Source organism: Mixophyes fleayi, chromosome 8, assembly GCF_038048845.1.
Source record: "Mixophyes fleayi isolate aMixFle1 chromosome 8, aMixFle1.hap1, whole genome shotgun sequence".
Classification (NCBI taxonomy): domain Eukaryota; kingdom Metazoa; phylum Chordata; class Amphibia; order Anura; family Limnodynastidae; genus Mixophyes; species Mixophyes fleayi.
The window spans coordinates 87,931,900-87,952,714 of NC_134409.1; the positions used below are offsets into that span (position 1 = coordinate 87,931,900).

At 39.7% G+C, this 20,815-nt stretch overlaps 1 protein-coding gene across 2 annotated transcripts in view; it reads right to left on the bottom strand.

The window, feature by feature from the left end:
• Nucleotides 1-5,979: 5,979 nt before the first annotated feature.
• SUN2 (Sad1 and UNC84 domain containing 2) overlaps nucleotides 5,980-20,815 on the bottom strand; it is a 126,412-nt gene continuing 111,576 nt past the window's right edge. For both annotated transcript variants that reach the window (XM_075182837.1, XM_075182836.1), the window contains 5 exons: nucleotides 17,691-17,775; nucleotides 17,472-17,587; nucleotides 16,261-16,428; nucleotides 14,496-14,588; nucleotides 5,980-10,280 (listed from right to left, as the gene is read on the bottom strand). In XM_075182837.1, coding sequence (XP_075038938.1) covers nucleotides 10,167-10,280; nucleotides 14,496-14,588; nucleotides 16,261-16,428; nucleotides 17,472-17,587; nucleotides 17,691-17,775 — 576 coding nt within the window. In that variant the 3' untranslated portion in view covers nucleotides 5,980-10,166. The remainder of the gene's footprint in view (nucleotides 10,281-14,495; nucleotides 14,589-16,260; nucleotides 16,429-17,471; nucleotides 17,588-17,690; nucleotides 17,776-20,815) is intronic.

Sequence of the window (20,815 nt, forward strand, 5' to 3'; positions counted from 1 at the left end):
GAGATGGGTGGTACTGGTGATAATGCAGAGTCCCCGCAAGATGGTATAGCAGGGACAGTTACGAACTTGTTGAAAACTGCCTCAATAAAGGATTGAAAGTCCGATAAAATGGGGTGATCAGTCTCAATAAATGGGTTTGCCCAATCTAATGCCTCTCCCCTAAAATGGGATATTAGAAATAACACCTGTCTCTTAGGGCTACTAACAAGGCTTGGTGTGGAGGGGATCTTTGAAGCAAATAACCTCAGAAGGGCATTAAATTGGGAAGGATGCCCCTCAAAGAAAGGTGACGGTTCAGACTTGGCATCCTCGGTAACAGATGGCTCGGACTTGGCAGACGACTTGGCAGCAGGCCCGGACTGGGCAGCCCGGACTGGGCGGAAGGCTTGGCAGCGGGCCCGGACTGGGCGGAAGGCTTGGGAGCTGGCCCGGACTGGGCGGCAGGCTTGGGAGCTGGCCCGGACTGGGCGGCAGGCTTGGGAGCTGGCCCGGACTGGGCGGCAGGCTTGGGAGCTGGCCCGGACTGGCCGGCAGGCTTGCCAGCACTTTGAGAAGCCTGAGGGCAGACAGCACTTTGAGAAGCCTGAGGGCAGACAGCACTTTGAGAAGCCTGAGGGCAGACAGCACTTTGAGAAGCCTGAGGGCAGACAGCACTTTGAGAAGCCTGAGAGCAGACAGCACTTTGAGAAGCCTGAGAGCAGACAGCACTTTACGAAGCCTGAGGGCAGACAGCACCAAGTGGAACTCTGGCTGAACCGCATGGACCGGCAACTCGGGCTGGACCGCATGGACCGGCAACTCTTCTGGAGCAGACTGGAGGGACAGGACCCCGTCTGGAGAAGTCTTTAAGGGCAGCGCCCCCTCTGGAGCAGACTGGAGCTCAGGACCTGGACACAGTGGCCGCAGGCTCAGGACCTGGACACAGTGGCCGCAGGCTCAGGACCTGGACACAGTGGCCGCAGGCTCAGGACCTGGACACAGTGGCCGCAGGCTCAGGACCTGGACACAGTGGCCGCAGGCTCAGGACCTGGACACAGTGGCCGCAGGCTCAGGACCTGGACACAGTGGCCGCAGGCTCAGGACCTGGACACAGTGGCAGCAGGCTCAGGACCTGGACACAGTGGCAGCAGGCTCAGGACCTGGACACAGTGGCAGCAGGCTCAGGACCTGGACACAGTGGCAGCAGGCTCCAAGCTGGAGGCAGATGATGTGACCTCAGAGCTGGAGGCAGATGATGTGACCTCAGAGCTGGAGGCAGATGATGTGACCTCAGAGCTGGAGGCAGATGATGTGACCTCAGAGCTGGAGGCAGATGATGTGACCTCAGAGCTGGAGGCAGATGATGTGACCTCAGAGCTGGAGGCAGATGATGTGACCTCGGCACAGGAGACAGAGGCTGGCACCTCGGCACAGGAGACAGAGGCTGGCACCTCGGCACAGGAGACAGAGGCTGGCACCTCGGCACAGGAGACAGAGGCTGGCACCTCGGCACAGGAGACAGAGGCTGGCACCTCGGCACAGGAGACAGAGGCTGGCACCTCGGCACAGGAGACAGAGGCTGGCACCTCGGCACAGGAGACAGAGGCTGGCACCTCGGCACAGGAGACAGAGGCTGGCACCTCGGCACAGGAGACAGAGGCTGGCACCTCGGCACAGGAGACAGAGGGAGTGGGTGTTTCTGGACAGGCGGCTGGAGCTGGCAGATTGGGTCTCTTCGCAGAGAACAGTAATGCTGGAGCATAAACAGATTTGGAGTGCCGAGAGGAAACAACAGGAGATGGTTCAGTAAGCGGACGTGGTCTACGGACAGGACAGTCCTGCAAGAAATGTGCATTGCTGGCACAGTAGAGACACAGTTTGTTGGTTACTCTGCGCTGTCGCTCCACTTCAGTCAGATGGGGGCGTGGCCCACTTGTGAACCGGGCATTAGTTAAACTGCAGTTGTTAGTTAAATGCAAATTTTACATGGTATTATTGCAAGGTATTGGCGGCACGGATTCAGCAGCAGACAGAGTTGGCTGGGTCAAATCAACAGTATTAGATTTCAGTGAAACAGTCTCTGATAGTCTCCTGAGTGGGTCCAAAAGCAAAGTGGAAAATTTAGCCAGCTGGGAGCGTAGCAATATAATGTCCATTTGTAAGGTTTGTAGCAGTGGTAATTCCATGATTGGTAAAACAGACATGTTGCAAAAGACAAATGAAAACTTGATTGCAGCAAAAAAGTCCCAGAATAAAACAAAACTTTCATCTGACTCCAAAGCTGTTTTTTGGGCTGGTTATACTGTCACGGATCTCAAACAGAAGTACAGCTAGGAGTCACGAATTTGGTGAAAACACTCTGTGTTTATTTGCAGAGAGGTATTACCAACAGGTAATAAGGAGCAGTGATAAATACCAAGTTCCAGCTGATGCAGAAAGTAGCATGAATGTCCAGAAACAACCCGGTAAACGGTTAATGCAGGGTAGGTATTAACAACAGGTAATAAGGAGCAGTGAAAAATACCAGGTTCCAGCTGATGCAGAAAGTAGCATGAATGTCCAGAAACAATCAGGTAAGGACAACAGGAAATTACATCAGGATTGGACAACAGGAAAGGACATCACAGGATGGGACAACAATAACCAGCAATGACTGCTGGGAGGAACAGGTATATATCAGGGGAATGAGACACACCCAGGTGCATGAGATAATTAGTGAACATACAGGTTAACTCCTTAAGCACAAGAATAATGCACAATAGCAGCACCTCTGGTGAAAAGAGGTACTGCTGGAACACAAAATAGCAATACAAATAATAGAGTCCAAAAGTCCAGGAGGCAGGTTGTTACAGGATGTTCATACATCACAAAAGAAATGATTTCCATTGTTTTCAGTTGTAAAAATATTTTGACTGTTCTATTAGATATAACTTGGATCCTTCAACATTATCCCTTTTGAACACTAATACTAACTGAGATTGTGTATTTCAAAGCTGGTGTAACACTTTATTACCATTTACTTGATATTGAACAAATACTTGATATTGGAATTGACCCCTTTCAAGCATGTCACTTGTAAGATACTTAGATGTTTTGTTTTCACTGATTGCATATTTTACTCCCTTTTGTGTTTTCTAATTTTCTGTTTTCTGATTTGAGTATGCAAAAACATTTATTAGCAACCACACATTGGGGTTATTTTACTAAACTGCGGGTTTGAAAAAGTGGAGGAAATGTTTCCCATAGCAACCAATCAGATTCTAGCTGTCAATTTTTAAAATGTACTAACAAATGATAACTGGAATCTGATTGGTTGCTATAGGCAACATCTCCACTTTTTCAAAGCCGCAGTTTAGTAAATATACCCCATTGTGTCTACATATGAACGCAAGCTCTCTATTATATTCCTTATTTATCCAAGGACGGATACTTTGGTAACCTTGCCATTAAAGACAGCTCTGTTAGGCATTGATGAAGGAGGTTGACCAAAAGATAAACCTGGAACTTCTAGTCAAATGTGGGTGGGTGGTGATAAAAGGCGGCTTCACTGGGTCCTGGAACCACAGAGGGTCAGCTTGTGATTTAGCAGCGATGACAAAAGTTCTATTTCTGGAGAATCCCATTTCTACACAAAGTCTCAGAAAACTTGATTATTCCACTCCCATGGGTTCAGGCATTGAGGAAGTCTGCCTTCCAGTTGTCCACTCCTAGAATATAGGTCACTGATATAATTGAAACAAAACATTCCACCCACTGCATATTGCACTGGGTGGAATGGGAGATAATCGGATCATCTCATCCAATTCCGGACAAAAAGGGGACTTTCCTGAAAATGGCAGCGTAGACAGGGAGCTTTCAGATGTATTATTCAATGGCCAAGATTAGATGTATTTGATGGCCAAGATGCATTATTCAATGGCCACCACAGGAGATTGGAAGCACGGTAGACATACTAGACAAGGCACAGGTTCCTGTATATTGAAGTCATACTGACCGCATAAGAACTGTTATTCTACAAGTGCTCCTGCAATTAATCAGCTGCTGTCACATATTGAAGTCCAGCTGTTGTTTTCAAACCCCCCTGTTCGACATACTCACTCTATTCGTCCCTCCCCTCCAGGCACAGAACCTTGTGCCATAAAATATAATACTTTGTTTAACAGAAGGCGCATGGCCCTTTAAGAGCACTGAACCTGTGATCATATGCTCTGTCCTGAGATCCATACTGCTCTTCAGCTCAGCTATTTAAACCTGTAGGTTCCCTATCTTTAGTCCAGCATCCCTGTGCAAATTGTAGCCGATACCTGGACCCAGAATGTTCCTGACTTTTCTTCTGTCTGTTTGGTATGGTGTATTCCTGATTGTTGCTGACCCGGCTGACATTTCTTCGGTTAACTGATTTGGCACCCTGCAGTACGTTGTATACCAGTCCTGACTACTTTGAACAATCTCTTGCACACCAACAATCACTTTCATACCAGCTCGTCTCTCCTGCAGGCTGCGACCTTACCTGCAGTAAAGACCAAACCTCATTGCAGGGGTCCCTAGTGAAAATTGGTGGTTTGTTAGACTCCATGCCTCTGTTACTGCCAGTGTTAATCCAGGTGGGCGAAAGTGGATCCACTATATCAGCTAGAATTCTGACAGCTTTCTTGTTTGTAGAAAGTGATTGGTCCTGCACTCTTACAGCAAGTCTCATGGAAACTCACACTCTTACAGGCTCTGCCCTAGTATAGTGGCTGCGCTCTTCAAACAATGCTGAAGAGGGCTTCAACTAATACATTCCATTGCTGAAGACAACCACTGAGCTGCTGAAGCCATTATTCAGCCTTTTAGTACATGACCGTGATCACTGATACAGAGGGACCGGTAATGCTGCAAAGTATGTAGTGTTGACCAACCCCTCCTCATTCTCGCCAATGAAAGGTCCACTGCTGATGCCTGGGACAGAGGCGGAGGTTGAGGGACTCCTGCAGTGGATGGGATGAAGAACACTACCCTACCATTGACATCTGAGGCTGTCCCTTAAAAAGTGTAAAAATAATAATAAAGAAGAGCCTTGTGTCCACCTCTTGGAAAAGAACCAAGGGGCTAGTAGATGAAATGGGAGGTCGGTGTTAGTGGGAGGGTTCACTTCCTTTTTTCTAGTGCCCTGCCTGTTAGGGGTGAAACATAACATGCCGTCTATGTCCCCCTACTGCTGAAGGCCAAGCAATCAATGCAACAACTTAATATAGCTAATATGTTATATGTTATGATTTTATTCAAAAACTAATTCCTTATAATTACAGCCATGGAGCCAGACATGTGATACAAACATGAAACTGTTTATTGCAGCGCAAAACACAGTCCAGGTGAAGCAAAATAAACAAAAACCAGTTCAGACTTGATAAATCAATGGACTTCCAGGTATAGCATTATAGCAGGTAATAAAAATACAGCAGGTGACTTAGCTGAAGCCAGATTACAGAAATAGCCAGGAGTTCTCAGGAACTATCAGTTAGTAGTGTGTTGATATCAATTAGGTTTCCAGGAGAAAAGGTACAGGTGAGTAGCAGGAGCTGGCTAAAAACAACAATTTCCACAGAAACAGCAAATAAAAAAGCAGGTCGTCCAGGGACAAACAAACATTAATGACTAGCACAGGAACCTGGGAGAAGCTGGTATAAGTAATGAGTGACACGTTTTCAATAACGAGAAGCAGAGGTTAATTCCTACCAGTGAGTAGATAATGTCCATAGGAGAAGAGCAGCACCTCTGGCGGCATGGAGGTACTGCATCCAAGAGCAGGACAATGAGAGAGACCAACACAGAGTCCTAACAGTATATATTTCTTTCTAGATGTTTTCTACTTTATTTCTATTAGTAAACCATGAGTTTATGTACCTTATGTGTGTTATAAATACTAAATAGAATCTTAACCATAAGCTTCCAGCCTTTGTAAATAAAAAAAAAAAGGTTCAAATTCAGCCCCCCAAAACAACAAGTAATGTCACACTGTTTTTTTTTTACCAAACAATTTATTTATAAAAGTTAAATAAACATAGTTCACATGCCTCTAAAATAACAAACAGTAAAAAGTAACATTTGAATATTTTAATTTAAACTGACTGGCACACAGTGATACATTCTTTGTACTTTTTCCTGCTTAGGGTGGTGTCACAAAAGGTGCTATTTACTTCACATTTAAAGCGCAGTTTCTAATTGTGACAAACTGAAATAATTCTATGATAAATTCTATGAGTAAAATACAGAGGATGTCATAAAACCTCTTTAATTGTCTGAGCGTTTTTTAAAACACTGGCAGCAGCGTTTTAAGGATAACTGTCCAAAGTTCTTAATAAATACGCTTCCCTATTGAAATACATATTTGTGTAGACCTTGACACACAGGACATTTTAAGTACTTGTTATAAGTTGTGAGATTTAAAATCACTGCAATTTTTTAGTTGTGATAATATCACTATGAAAAATAGGCACAAGCTTTTCTAAAGCTGTAAAACGTAAATGTGAACTGCCTCAGTGTGATACCACCACTGCAGACTAAAAGAATATTACAATTGCTTTCATGAACCATTCTTGCAAACCATCTATGCTATGAACAAGAAAAGCATATTTCATTGAAAACCATTAAGAAACCATTATAATTTTAACTAATTGGTCTTGGAAATGTGAAGAAATATCTTTTTACTGGCTATTTTTTAGTTCCACTGTAATCAAGCCACCTTTAACTGGAGAAATGAGCTTGCAAACAGATAAATACTGAAGCATTTCTTTTAAATACAATACATGAATACTGTAAGTTTCACAGATGCATACAAAATATGTACATTCTTCAAAATAATACTAACATGTCATATGCTAAGCAAGTGCAAAAACTAGATTTTGAAAGCCTTAATAGCCAGTGCATCAATATAAAACACAACACAAGAGCAGTCATATTCAATGTCCTACTGAAATTCCTGGAAGGAAGGGGAAATGCAGTTTTTTTTTTTACATATATGTAATGACCACATTTGTAGAATGGCTAGATGTCCAGACAGCTGTCTTGTTGATGTGATTAATAGCAAAAAAATATATATTTTTTTAAAATAGCATTTAGTGAAGAATCTAAAACGTTAATTCATTTTGAAATATGCTAACAACACAAATCCTCTCATAGGGCCTGATTTATCTTTGAATGCAACCTGCAAGCAAATTGTGTTTTTAAACGAGCAAAGAAATGAAGCGTACGTGTGCCCATATTCAAATCCAAGTGAATCTCAAGATACGTTTTCATTTGAATCTGGGTATAAGTACGCTCTGCCTAAACAGTACTTGTCATATGGAAAGAAATTATCTAACTTCCCTGGCACAGTGAAAGTACAGAGTAAATGTAATTATTAATAAGACTTTATAGTAACAAAATGCAAATGGTAAATGATGTGCACAAACAAAATCACTCTAAAATCATTCCATAATACTGAAATAATGGAGACAAACAGCATACATTTAAAAGTATACCATATCAACTATTTGGACATATTCTAGATATATACCAACAAATGAATAGGGATAAACACTATCAAGCCCAACGAGGGAGTCTTGTTATGCAAGTTCCAAGAAACCGCCCTATTAATAACAACGGCAAAAAAGTTTGTAGCCTGAACCGTAACAAAAAAGTTCAGGCTACAAACTTTTTAGAGTGATCACTCATTTTATTGTTTGTGCACATCATTTACCATTTGCATTTTGTTACTATAAAGTCTTATCAATACTTTTACCTCATTTACTCTGTACTTTCACTGCGCCGGGGAAGTTAGATAATTTCTTTCCATTCCAATAGGAGATTGGGCCCTTTCTCCTCAGCCTTTATTCCCCTGGATGCACACTTTTCTATCAGGAAGCACAGTTCTCCAATTATTTTCTTTTTAGTACTTGTCATATATTAACAGACTGAACAGACGTCAGGATATGCACATGCATATGTGAAATATCAAATCCCATCAGAACAAATGCAACAAAATATTTTTTTTTTTAAAAATTACCAACTCAAGATACTATAATCATTAATAAAACTGTTAAAAAATATATTTTTCATTTTTTTTTACATTACGTACATAAATCAGGATGTTCTTAATGCGTACTGTACATACAATCCATTTTTATAGTTTCTCTGCCTTGCATATATGTTCTGTGCTACCTAGAGGCCCACATATTTGTAGTTTTAAAATAAAGATGATGCTGTGACAATCACCACTATCATGCGGCACTTACACCTGCCCTGTAGCTGGTGCAAATGATAGAGCTAAAAAACATGTGCTTAAGGGAAACCCAGACCTTGAATCAGCTGCATCTGCGTTGGCACGGCTTCGGCGTGCTCCTAACTGCACATTGCCTATGTTAACCTGCCTCTTCCTTCCTACGTTTTACCCTTTAAGTCATACGCAGTAGAATGTGTAATTTGCGTTCAGACATGAACTGCTTTCAATAGTGTTCATTAGCGCAAGGTCCGTTTCTGAGCATGCGCAGAGCTATTTCTTGCAAGATACACTACGCAAGGAGACTTCTATCCAAAGATGAATTAGGCCCACAATCTCAATGCAAAATTCCAGGAATTGACTGCACATTTTACATTGTGCAAAAAGACCTAGCTAATCTCAACCACTGAAAGTCAGAAATGAGTTGTTTAAGTCGAGCATAGCCTTACATGGCTACAGTCATATATTTATTTCTCTAATTCAGCATTTCCCCTTCAATTCCCTTTCTAGCAATTATTGAAAAAAATACTTTGATTAATACAACACATTCTGTACCATCAGCCTTAAAAACTGATCAACACAGCACAGTAAATTCAGGCAAACTACAATTATAATTTAAAATACTGCCTTTCAGAGGACAAGCAGTTTGAATATTGTTTAACAGTGCATAATTCAAGGCAATTAAGTGCAAAAAGAACATTTATCTATTTACAACTCAACTTATACTGTTGATATTATCTATTTCCAGCTTCTTGTATTACAAGGAAGTACACACAAGAGAATTATCACAAAATGTTTAATTTCTCTAGGCTAAAAAAATATGTGCCATGTTGCAACACTGTAAGTGAAATTATCGCCTACCCAAAAATCCCCTTCTAAATTGAGGGCATTTTAACGTTTTACTTATTAAATGTTACTTACTATTTTTTCACACCCACTATATGCGTTATCTGGCACAAGATAATTCCATAAAAATAACATAACATGATAATGGTTGTCCTTTGTAAAAAGCTTGGAGCACTACAAAATATTTGGTAAATTAAAACACCTTTGACGTTCTTTCAAAATTATAAATATGTATTATTGTTGAAAATATGATTAAACTCACGTTCTAAGGTGCCAATTCAATTTGTCTACATTAGTCTAGGAATAATGCAGCCTACGTAGTATTACCGTTAGTATTTTTTGTTTGCAGCCCTTGAGGCCGCGAGCAAAAATCCGGATTAAAATTACCATGTTAACGGTAATACTATCAGTGCCACATTATTGCTAGAATAATTTGGCCGAATTGAATCGGCCCCTAAGTATTTAGCGTGCTAACATCAAACCATTTTTTAATTTCAATGATAAAACACTGTATGGATCATGGCCACTACTTACTGAAGTTTCCTACATGTATTTTGGATGCATTTATCATGAGGATCAATGAACCATATCTGTGTTTAGCTCAGTGTTAACAAATCATGGGTGCATGTCAACTGCATGTGCTTAGAAGCAACCTTATTGTTGCGACTTATGAACATGTATGTACATTTAGGTTATCAACATAACCTATTAAAAAGCATATTAATAGTTTTCCCTTGAATACACATATCATGCATTGATATTTCCATTGCGCGCTATGTTTTTTCATAATGTGATTATCAATACAATTCTTCCAATCACACTGTGAAAAAGTTAACATAATTAATCCATTTTGTAGATGGTAGTAGTAATGTCTTGGTAAATGTTGGGATATAGCTTTTCAACAACTTATTTGGGGTGTTGTATAGTATTAGTATTATTACTCTTCTCCTATAAAAACACTTTATCTCTGATCTTGGCAATTTAGCAATGAGGCAGTTTTAATTTTGAAATAGTAATGTCTCCACTCAAGCTGGCAGTAGAGAAGGGACACTGCAATTCCCCTTCCAGGGACAGTTAACCAGCAATTCTCCATAACAATCTGTTACAATTCTGCCTCTCCATGCACACGGAAGCGGTAGATGCAGGTGTACTCCGGATGACCCCAATTGCTTTGGATTCTCAGCTCCACTAGATCATAGGTGGAGATATTTTCACCCTTTGAATGCAAAAGAAAATAACAATTTGAAACTTAGATAGACATAACTTTAATTGCGATACAAATTATACAAGCAACAGGAGGGCCTCATTTACAACCTGTGAAACTGTCTATGTGCAGCGCAAAATCCTCTTGGGTGGACTGTATACCTCAATTTGTGCAGGTGCGCATTGATTTCGGTTTTTGGCAGGACAGCTTGCAACAACCAATGAGAGGAGTTCAGCTGAGCAAGTGTGTTTATTTTTAACTAACGGACAGGCAGACCAATGCCGTTTTACGGAGCAGTGGAAAATCAGTTATGTGGAATGAGCTTATTGAAGCTTATTTAAGGATGGAGAGGGTGCATTTTTATGAATATTTTTGCTTTGTGGAAGAGACACAGACATTTTTACTACTCAAAAACATCTTGGTGTAAGATCTGTGCTAATGATTATGTTTATAAGAATGGATGTTGTTCTGAATAGCACTGCAGAAAAATGAAAAAATGAGTTTTTTTTTAATTTTCTTTCTTATTCATTTTAATTGTATAATTATTTTCTATAATTAATATTTATATACAGAAAATTGATCTGAATTGTGATATGTTAATCTGGACAAACTGGGTGAAGTCACAGGAAGTGACAAAACGCACAGGGTGGAGTTTGAATTGGTGTGTTGATGCTGGGCTGGTTGTACAGTGAGAGAGAGGCTTGGAAACACAGCAAAAGAAAACATTACCTAGACAAGGACTAAAGGTGCTCGGTATTGAACTGTGTCTTGCTTTTATCTTAAGATACATGTGGCTTGGAATACTAAGTAAATTACATGAAACAATTTACGCTTATGTTGTAAGTGTAGTGTCTGCTTCTTTTACATAACTTAATTTTATTTGTGTAATATATCCCTTCCGTAAAAGCTTATCTTTATAATTGCATTCAGGTTTTAATTCCTAATTTTCAATTTGGTAGGGATAAACAGAATTGGAATTATACATTTGAAACTTTAAAGCTGCAATTCCCATGGAAAATTACATGTATTTTTAAAACTCACTCTGGTTTTAAACATAAATCACTGGAAAAGAAGCAGACCTTACATTTTTAGTTCAAGTTGCTATTAATGATCTATAGTTTGCAAAGCATCATTGTAAAGAAAGGGGTATGATGTTTGGAACCAGTTTTACAACCCCTTAATCTAATCTATACCCGGACTGCACTTTTTTTTAATCAGGTACTTTTTTATTGAATTTTAGTACGTATAACAGAAAAACGACAAAACGAACATTACTTAAACTATGTCAGCAATTTAGCAGAACTCCATGGTCACACAAATGAGATCAATGCAGGTATAGAAGTTAAGTATATAAATAATACCAAGTAATATATACAGAAAAAGGAGCAGATTCAGGTTTTGACAGAATCAATACATACACTTCTGTTTGAATGCATAAATATCCTCTGTGTAACTTTGTCTGAAATATCACATAAAGTAGCAGTTTATCAGCGCCACATTAATGAAATCAAATTAATTTATTTAATTTAATTTAACCCAGACCAAGCGGGGCTCACACATTTAACTATCCAACATCCTTGACCGCCCTTTTTTTCCTATGCTTGGACTCATACCAAGAGGACCAAACTTCATGAAATTTGTGCTAGGCCCTTCGCAATGTATAAGTGTATCTCTCATGATCCATGGTCTCATTTACCAAAGCCCTCCAACTACGGAAATCTGGTTTTGCATTTGCCAGCCAGTTACGCGCTATGATAACTTTTGCCAGAGTAAGTGCTATGAAGACAAATTTATAAAGAGGCACACTTAGTTTATCCTCTAGTGATATCCCGAATAGACATACTTTAGGTTCCAGAGGAGGGATACCTGGTATCACCCCTACAATACTTTTCCATATTTTTTCCCAGAAGGCATGGACTTCCTGACATTCCCAAAGCAGATGCCAGAAATAACATCTAGGCTGAGAGCATTTAGGGCAATCAGCGTTCCGAGCCCCATCAATAGTTGCCATAGACAATGGAGTGTGATAAACCCTATGTAGAATATAAAAGTGAATTTGTTGAAAATGAACCGAAGATGTAGCAAGTTTAATGCTCTTTAGGATATCGCACCACTCCTCCTCATCAATTGTACCAATATTAGATTCCCATTTTACCTTGAGAGGTAATAAACTATTATATGTCTGATGATAGTTAAGCTCCGCATAAACAGAAGAGATAACTCTGCGACCCTTCATACTCTTAAGCAGAGATCTAGCAGGGGTGGTAGCCAATATAAGAGGGGTGTTCCCAAACTGAGACTGAGTAGCATGCCTAATTTGCAAATATCGAAAGAAAGCCCTCTGAGGGATCTGGAAATCTCTTTTAAATTGCTCAAATGATTTGAACGAATTTGTGTCATAGAGCTGACCCACCGAATACACCCCCAAATGCCGCCAGAAACAGTCCCCACTCAATTTACATAATTCAGGTAGAGTGTCATTATACCAGATAGGAGTATCTGCATCCATTCCTTTCCCCCCAAGGATTTTATGTGCCGTATTCCAGATCCTAATGGCTTGTGTAATGATCGGACTGCACTTTTTAGCAATGTTGTTATCAGGAAGTATCAGTGATGGAACTATAACATCTGCCTGGAAAAGTACTTCAGGGGTTAAATTCCACTTCCACAGGGAACACTCAGGAGTTAAGTGAATTAAGCTACCATTGTTATTTCTGTTTGCTCCCTATTGTCCACTAGTGAGATCTACAGACAGCCAGGAGCCGAAACCAGCAGGGGTCACATGAGGAGGTAGGGGAGGGGGCTGGATAGTGTGAGAAGCCAACCAATCGAGACCTTTGGCAACTCCCCTGGGCAGGCAGTTCCCAAGGTGGGATTATGAGGTGATAAAAGAGGCTACCCTGAGAGCTGGACATGTATGTGACTGACTTTGTCCAAGAAGTAATGCTCTGTCAGAGATGTGCTGTGGAACCTAGCTCACTGGATTTATTTGAACTGATTTCATCACTTGTTGGACCTGCTATCGTTAAAGAGGCTGTGCTGTATTTAATCCTGTTCTGCAGAATAAATTATCCTTCTATTTTTCCTCCAATACCGTGTCTGAGTGATTTGGGAACCACATATCTTCACAGTCATGCAACGACTACAGCAACCACAGGCACATCACAAATGATGTAGAAAGCAGAGAGAATTTGGAACATCCCTCTTCTCAGAATGCTAGTTCGCTGCACAATACCCCCCCCCCTCTCCCACTGTTCCTCCACCACCATGCACATGGAGGGAGGACTCAGGAACGAGCTTGAGTGAAAAGCTAATAACTTCCATCTTAGGACCCTGCAGCTAAAGTTTCCCCCACAGATATTTTGAAAAGGAATGACTTAATTACAGGAAGACATCTTAGAAAAAATATCAGATTCATGTTGAACAGGTATAAAACTTGCTGTTTAAAAAAAATGTATGTGGTATTGCAGCATTTTAACTAAAGGCTCAAGGTTAATTAAAAACCAAACACTTTGTCCTTCAGACAGGCAAAATCTAAATTGCTTCATAGTTTTATGAGCATGAATTATACTATCTAGGCCAGCCAACATAATGTTTAATGATTAACCAACCCATATTATAAATTACACAATGCTTAATTCAAAGTTTAGCTTCCATGTGAATCCATTGTAAACCTTGCCTAAAGAAGAGGTCAGGGGTTGTTCAAAGTTTGCAACTTCTGTGGAATTAGTTAACCATTATATCAATATTTGTTGTTTTTGATCCTGCATCCATTCTGCTGGCTGACATGGTACCACACTCTACTAGCATTGACTTGACTCTGGAAAACCAGCTGATTCCAACTCACCCACATTTCTTACCATGTAACCCTTAATTTCTTTTCTCATATACATTTTATTTTTAGCAGTTTGTTTAATTAACCATGTTGCATTGGAGGGGAGGTAAATTTAAAATGTGGGGACAGATTTATAGTTGGGGTTGGGCATGTCCTAGATCAACTTTAAATTTCAGTGCAAAAATGAAGCTATCAAGTATTTGTGTGGTAGATGAAAAAACAGCCAGTATTTATCTTATGTGCTAAATAATAAACTAATTTGCACCCCTTGCATTGTAACATGGTTTGTTCAGGATCACATTTACTCTTTTTTTTGCTTTGCTCTCCTTAATGGCTCAGCCTACAGAACTAGAGTGAGATTGGGGTTCAAAAAGGGAAGCTGACAATGTTACCTGTATAGGAAAGGTCTGTATAGAATCTCCATTTTGATTATAGGTAAAGTTTCCCAGAAGGATTCCTTCTTTTTGTGCCTCTTCTTCTAAACCCTGTGGTAACAAATCATTTTTGCATGAGGTAAAGCTCATATAAAAGGATAGAACAGTTACTTGCAACACCCTCACCCTTCATTCAGTTTAGCTGCATCCATTACATTTTATGGCTAACTACCATAATATATTTAAGCTAAGACAGCAGTAACCACACAAATAAGTGAATATTTACATTGCATTACACTCCAAGTAAGTCTATTAATTGGAATGTAATATATACTAGAGCCTGTGCATTACTTCGTTATATGCCTATGTGAATACCTTCTAAACCTATGTTTCATTACCTTGCAACAGCTGCCTTATTTAGTACAGTGTAAGAATGATGCTTCTTATTTACTCTGTAAAGAAAAATAAGGTATGGTGCATGGAAAATTGAATCATCAGAAAGTGACGAGTCAGTGGCTAGCAGTCTATAGTTTGGAATGTTTGGTGGATTCACACACAGGAAGCTTTCAACAATTCTGAATTTTTAAAAATATTTTTTTTTAGCTACACAGCTTAACAAATTCTGAATATGAGTAACAGCAGCCATTTACTCCTATCAGCTTTTTAGCTATTGACTCAAATGGAAAGTATATTTTGCCATTTATATTTCTTCAAATAGCTCTAGTGTAATGTCAATAGTAAGTTTCCTTCATAAATGAAAACTTCACACGTTTAAGTCTAGCTGCCCTTCAATGGAAAACAAAGCTAGTGGTTGTTGCCATATGGATCAGCTACTAGTAATATTCGTAATATATGTAGGAATGTTGCCAGAATGGATAATAAACATATATATTTGATTTAACCTGTATCCAGGGGAGAGGGAAGCATTTTTCTATGCACACATTTTAGACCCGATTCATTAACAAACGTAAATTTAGATATGTGTTGTATGTTGCGTTAAATCGCTCTGCTCTTACCCAGAACTGGACCATACGCCATTGAACACAGCAACATCCAATTCATCTTCAAATACCTTACTAGAGCCTGCGGTTTCATGGGTAAAACGGGGAGGGGTTTGGGTGTATGAACATAGCCAATGTACAAGCTCGAACACAGCAGCAGCAGTATCCGATTCAAGCCTTGGACATCTCAAAAGGTATGTTTTTTCCTGTCGGATCACCTGCACCAGCTACAGGTCGGGTTTAAGTACCGGATGGGGGGACAATTTTTTTTTAATGTTTTGTCATTAATGGTTTGGGGATTTTTGTGCGTACTTTTGGGACTTTATATTCCACATATGCATTGGACATATCATGCAGTGTGTTGTCAGTTCGAGCAGAGTGGACATAGACCTGTATTCAACAATAGACATCTATTTACATCTGCTCCTTGTTGAATACGGATTACACTTTACGTAAGTTTTGTTTTTTTAAAAAAAATCTAACAAAGAAAAAAACCACACAATACGTTTGTTTTGCGTGCGTCAATGAATCATGCCCTTCATGTATAAGTCTGATTGTGAAACTGATGGATAGCATGTATGGTAACTATACATAACGTTCAATATATAAATATATGTTAAGGCTGCTTTGCTGTGCATCCAACTATATATTATAAACATTGTGGCTGGCTAGCTGATGGACCAAGATAAGAAGTATAAAGTGTAAAGAGTTTCACCAAGAAAACAAAAAAAAAGTGCAGTTCTCTCCGAATAATTGCATGAATTCATTAGTTAAAGACTTACATAGAATGAGAAATCCTTGGGGGCACTTGAAATTGTAGACTTCGGTGACAAAGATAGAGGAATGTGATCCAGGGTGACTGCTGTTGGTCGGATTCGACTTGACAGGCGGATCACAGCATAGCCCTGAGCTCCCTGGAAAGCCCAGCAGTTGCCTGGGTTTAAATCTGGCTGAAATAAAAAATAATACAAAGCACATGAAAACATATGAGAATGAACTAGTAATTAAAACTAAAAAGATAAATGAGATTGCAAAACTCTGAGATGTCATTTATGAAGCACTGTAAATTGCTTTGATTTTGCACTGGTACAGCTAGTTGATCTGTCTAGTGCACTTCAAGGAACATGACTAGTCTACATCCTCGGGAGACACCAACAGAATGTAGTGCTACTAGCAGTGAGGTAAAATCTGAAGGGGTGTATTGTGCAAAAGGCACAAGGTACAACCTCCTACCACCCCTTTCATTCCATGTTACTCATAAAATACTGCTTAGCTTAGGTTCATTTGTAGAAATGAGAATGAAGGCACATCTGGGTGTAAATATATAAAGCTGCGAATTTCCGTCGGGTTTGAAAAGTGGAGATGTTGCATATAGCAACCAATCAGATTTTGGTTCTCATTTATTTAGTACATGCTACAAAATGATAGCTAGAATCTGATTGGTTGCTATAGACAACATCTCTACTCTTAAAACCCGCCAGAAGCTCACAGCTTGATACATTTACCCCCAGGAGTGTATTTATTACAAATTGCACTTTTTTTGTGTTTGAAACTTAACTAAATATGCACTTTAGTGCTAGAGTGTAATTGGAAAGCTTAACAATTTAAGTGTAGCTATAAGGCCCAATCACTGCCAGCTTAGGTCTGGAGCAATAATCAAGACCGTTTTATAACATGAAAATGGTCATGCACTCCTCTGCAGAGCAAGGAGCACCCCTAAAAGTGGGTCCTGTCCCTCTTATCGAATTTCAATAATCTTGCTCTGCCAAATTAGGCAATTACTCTGTACTTTACAAAGACCTTCTCACTATGCCCAACAACTCTCATTGGCCAATGCAAACTTCTCCTCCTCTAAAACTACTACTATCTTGCTATGTGAACCTTTGCAAAATCTAGGCACACCTGAGCTATTCGAAGAGCATGGCACTACCAAAATGGGTTTTGCTCTGCACCTCAGCTATTTTGTGCTTTATAAATGAGTTTATGTCTTTACCTGAAGTATGACACGAGGTGACTGGGACTGGTACCAAAGGGGCACCCCAAACAGACTGAGCAGGGCAGTCTTTGTCTCATAGGTCTCAGAACATCTTGTATTTAGGACACTGGCGCCTACAACAAAACAGCCATGTGAAAAAACAAAACCTTATATAGAAGGTAGCATTTACTGTGGGTCATTATTATGGGTTCCTTGGGCAGAAGAAGAGGAACTGACCTGATGACTCCAGGGCATAATCCACCATGCCAATCCGGTCCTCACTATATCTTTGCAGGGCCAGATTCACAATTTCATAAACCTCCTTGGAAGAAAGTATGTTTAAGGTTAAGGGAGCAACACATGGGTATAAAAGTGCAATGTTCTAAAGAAAGAAAACCATACAAAACTGTTGTTCAAGTTTTGCCATAAGATAAAAATAAAGAAATGACACTCATGAAGCTTAAAATGAGTAAAGAGAATCTATAGGATAATTTTTAATAGATTAAAACAGGTCAATATAAAGATATTTAAGGGATTTTCTGAAGGGCAAGGGCTCCTATCCCTCCTTTGTCTTCTTTTAGAGCATTAAGCTGTATGCATTTGATCCCCAATTGGCATGAGGATTTGTTCCAGCCTGGAAAAAGAGGATTTTTATACTATAAAAATGTGACAGGGGCTTAATTAAGCCTCCTGTCAGCACTGAAAAGCCACAGATACAGTCAGTGGGAGCTGTCCAGCTCTCACTATAAGACAGCTATAGTGCAGCTGTATACCCAGGAAGCGTGCCCTCTCTTTATATAGCACGCTACCTGTATTCCTTAAAAAAGCAGGAAAAGAAAAAAAAATACCTTTTGTAAAAAAGAATATAATAAAATAAACCTAGACTAGCAAAAAAAGTAAGTACAACTCCCTTGGGCACTTAAACTAAACTGGGGAGCTACAGGGGTTGCAGAGGGGAGAAGTCTGTCAGCTCGATACATTTAACAAAGTTAACTAGTTAAGTGCCAGTCCATGCTCCCCTCACACAACCCATGGTAGCAGTGTCCCCCAGCTAGGATGAAAGAGAAATACTTTTTTGGTATTTCCAAAGTTGAGCAGAAAAGATCCAAGTCCGAGGGAGTTCGGAGAGTAGCGGTCTTCCCAATATGAGACACCTGCAAGTTAAATGTGAATCCCCATTGGTATTTTGAACCGTGCTAACGGAGTTCGTCTGTGAGATGATGTTTTAGAGCTCAGCTCTGTTGTAAGGTGTGCCATGACAAATCTTAAAAGATTTGTATTGTATCGCCATTGAAGTCGATTCCATTGAGGTGGAGCATATTTCAAAGATATCTTCTTTTTTAGTGTAGAATAGATTACCTTTTTATCAACAACAGGCGGAGATAGGCTCAGTAACTTGGTCTGATCACGCTCCCACATCCTTCCTTAAAACATTGGTCCTGGAGACTCAATGAACTTTTATTACAAGAGACCTACTGTATATCACAATTGGAGTCCTCCATTGAGAAATATGTAGACAACAATAATAAATCAGATATTTCTAAACTCTGGCAAGCACATAAATGTGTGATCAGAGGTAAATGCATTCAGTTAGGAGCCTTCCTGAAAAAACAAATGGAGATGCAGAATGACACACTACTACTACTACAAAAAAAATGCTATTGTAAGCAATCCTCAAGACCTCCCTATATAGAGATCTTTATACAAAATTGGTGAAAGCGAGGGCAGCCTTGAACACAATAATGAATAAAGAAATAAAATAAGCACATCTTTAATTTCGTAATTGCTTCTTCCAATGGGGTAACAAACCAGGTAAAATGATAGATTCAAGCAGTGGGAGCCACCCTACAAAGAATTCTGAAAATACCTGCAGATTAGCCATATTCTGACGTCAGAATAACCATCATAATAACCAAGTAAAAGGAACTGAGAAAAACAGTAAAACAGTACAGAACAATAAACGAGTATTACCAAGAGTCCCAAGAGATCCAGGCATAGGAATTATAGTGAGGCTAGAGCAAAAGAAATAGTATAGAGACAGGATGGAAGAGGGCCCTGCTCACAAGAGCATACAAGGGGAGGGCAAACAGACAGCAGGCACAAACGGAGTCAGTAGCGAGCAAGTGCAGGAGGAGCAAGAAGGGACAGGGAAGAGAGGTGAAGAGAATAAGTATGGAGAGAGGGTTAGGTGTATGGCTGGTAGGCTTTGAGGAAGAGGTGAGTTTTAAATGTCCGTTTGAAGAAGCACAAATTAGGGGACAGTCAGATGGAATGTGGAAGGTCATTCCAGTGGAGGGGGCAGCTTGGGAGAAATCTTGGATTCGGGAATGTGAAGAGGTAATCAGGGTGGAGGAGAAGTGACGGTCATTGCCAGAGTGCAAGGAGTGTGAATGGAGAGGTGGTTGGAGATATAAGGGGTAGTTGAGTGGGAGAGGGCCTTGTAAGCGATGGTGAGGAGTAAGAAAAGAATTCTCTAGGGGAAGGGAAATGTTGGAGATGCATTAATGCAAAAGAGACTTACATACATATCTGGTATGAATGCCGAAAATAAAATTCTGCTGGAAGGAAGTAGTCAGAATTAATAAAATTATTCTGAATTTTGTGATTCCATCGGACCCAGAGTTTTGGCATATAAATTTGTTTAAAATTCCTATCAGTAAATACAATAAGTCCCTTTTAAAACATTTTTATAACCGTGCAAAGGCAGTAATCCCATTCCTCTGGAAATCCCCTACTCCCCCCATCGTTAAAAGATTGATTTGCTTGATTTGACTATTATATGACTATGGAAAGATAATGTCCTCTGCAAATGACATATCATCGTATTTCATTGCCACGTGGCTTCAATGGTTAGAATTGAAATAAACAGAATGCTATAAGGGATTTATGTTTGAGGCAGGCATTAGACAATAAATCCTTGATTTACTCTAATGTCTGATAATAATCTCAATTGTATTCTCTGTTCTATTGTGTAAACAATATATCCCATGGTCCTTTCTTTGATCCTTAACAGTTCTTCTAAATAACCCCTAAATCACCCGATTATCCACATTTTCCCCCGTTGGTCCCACATCTTTGTTTTATAAAGTTCAAAGTTTATATGTTCAATATTTTAATATTGTCAATAATACCAGAAGGCTTGAATTAGATTATTGATGTTTGTTATTTTGCTGCATCTTTTCAATAAAAATAGTTAAAAAAAATAAAAAAATAAGTCATATTACACATGTGGTTCTCTTGAGTACATAAGGAGAGGATTCAAATTATTTTTATGAATCAGACCTGTGACCCATCCAATTTTTAATAATGTACTTTGTTACTTTACTATTGTCTACAAATTAAGTAAATTATTGTTAAAATCT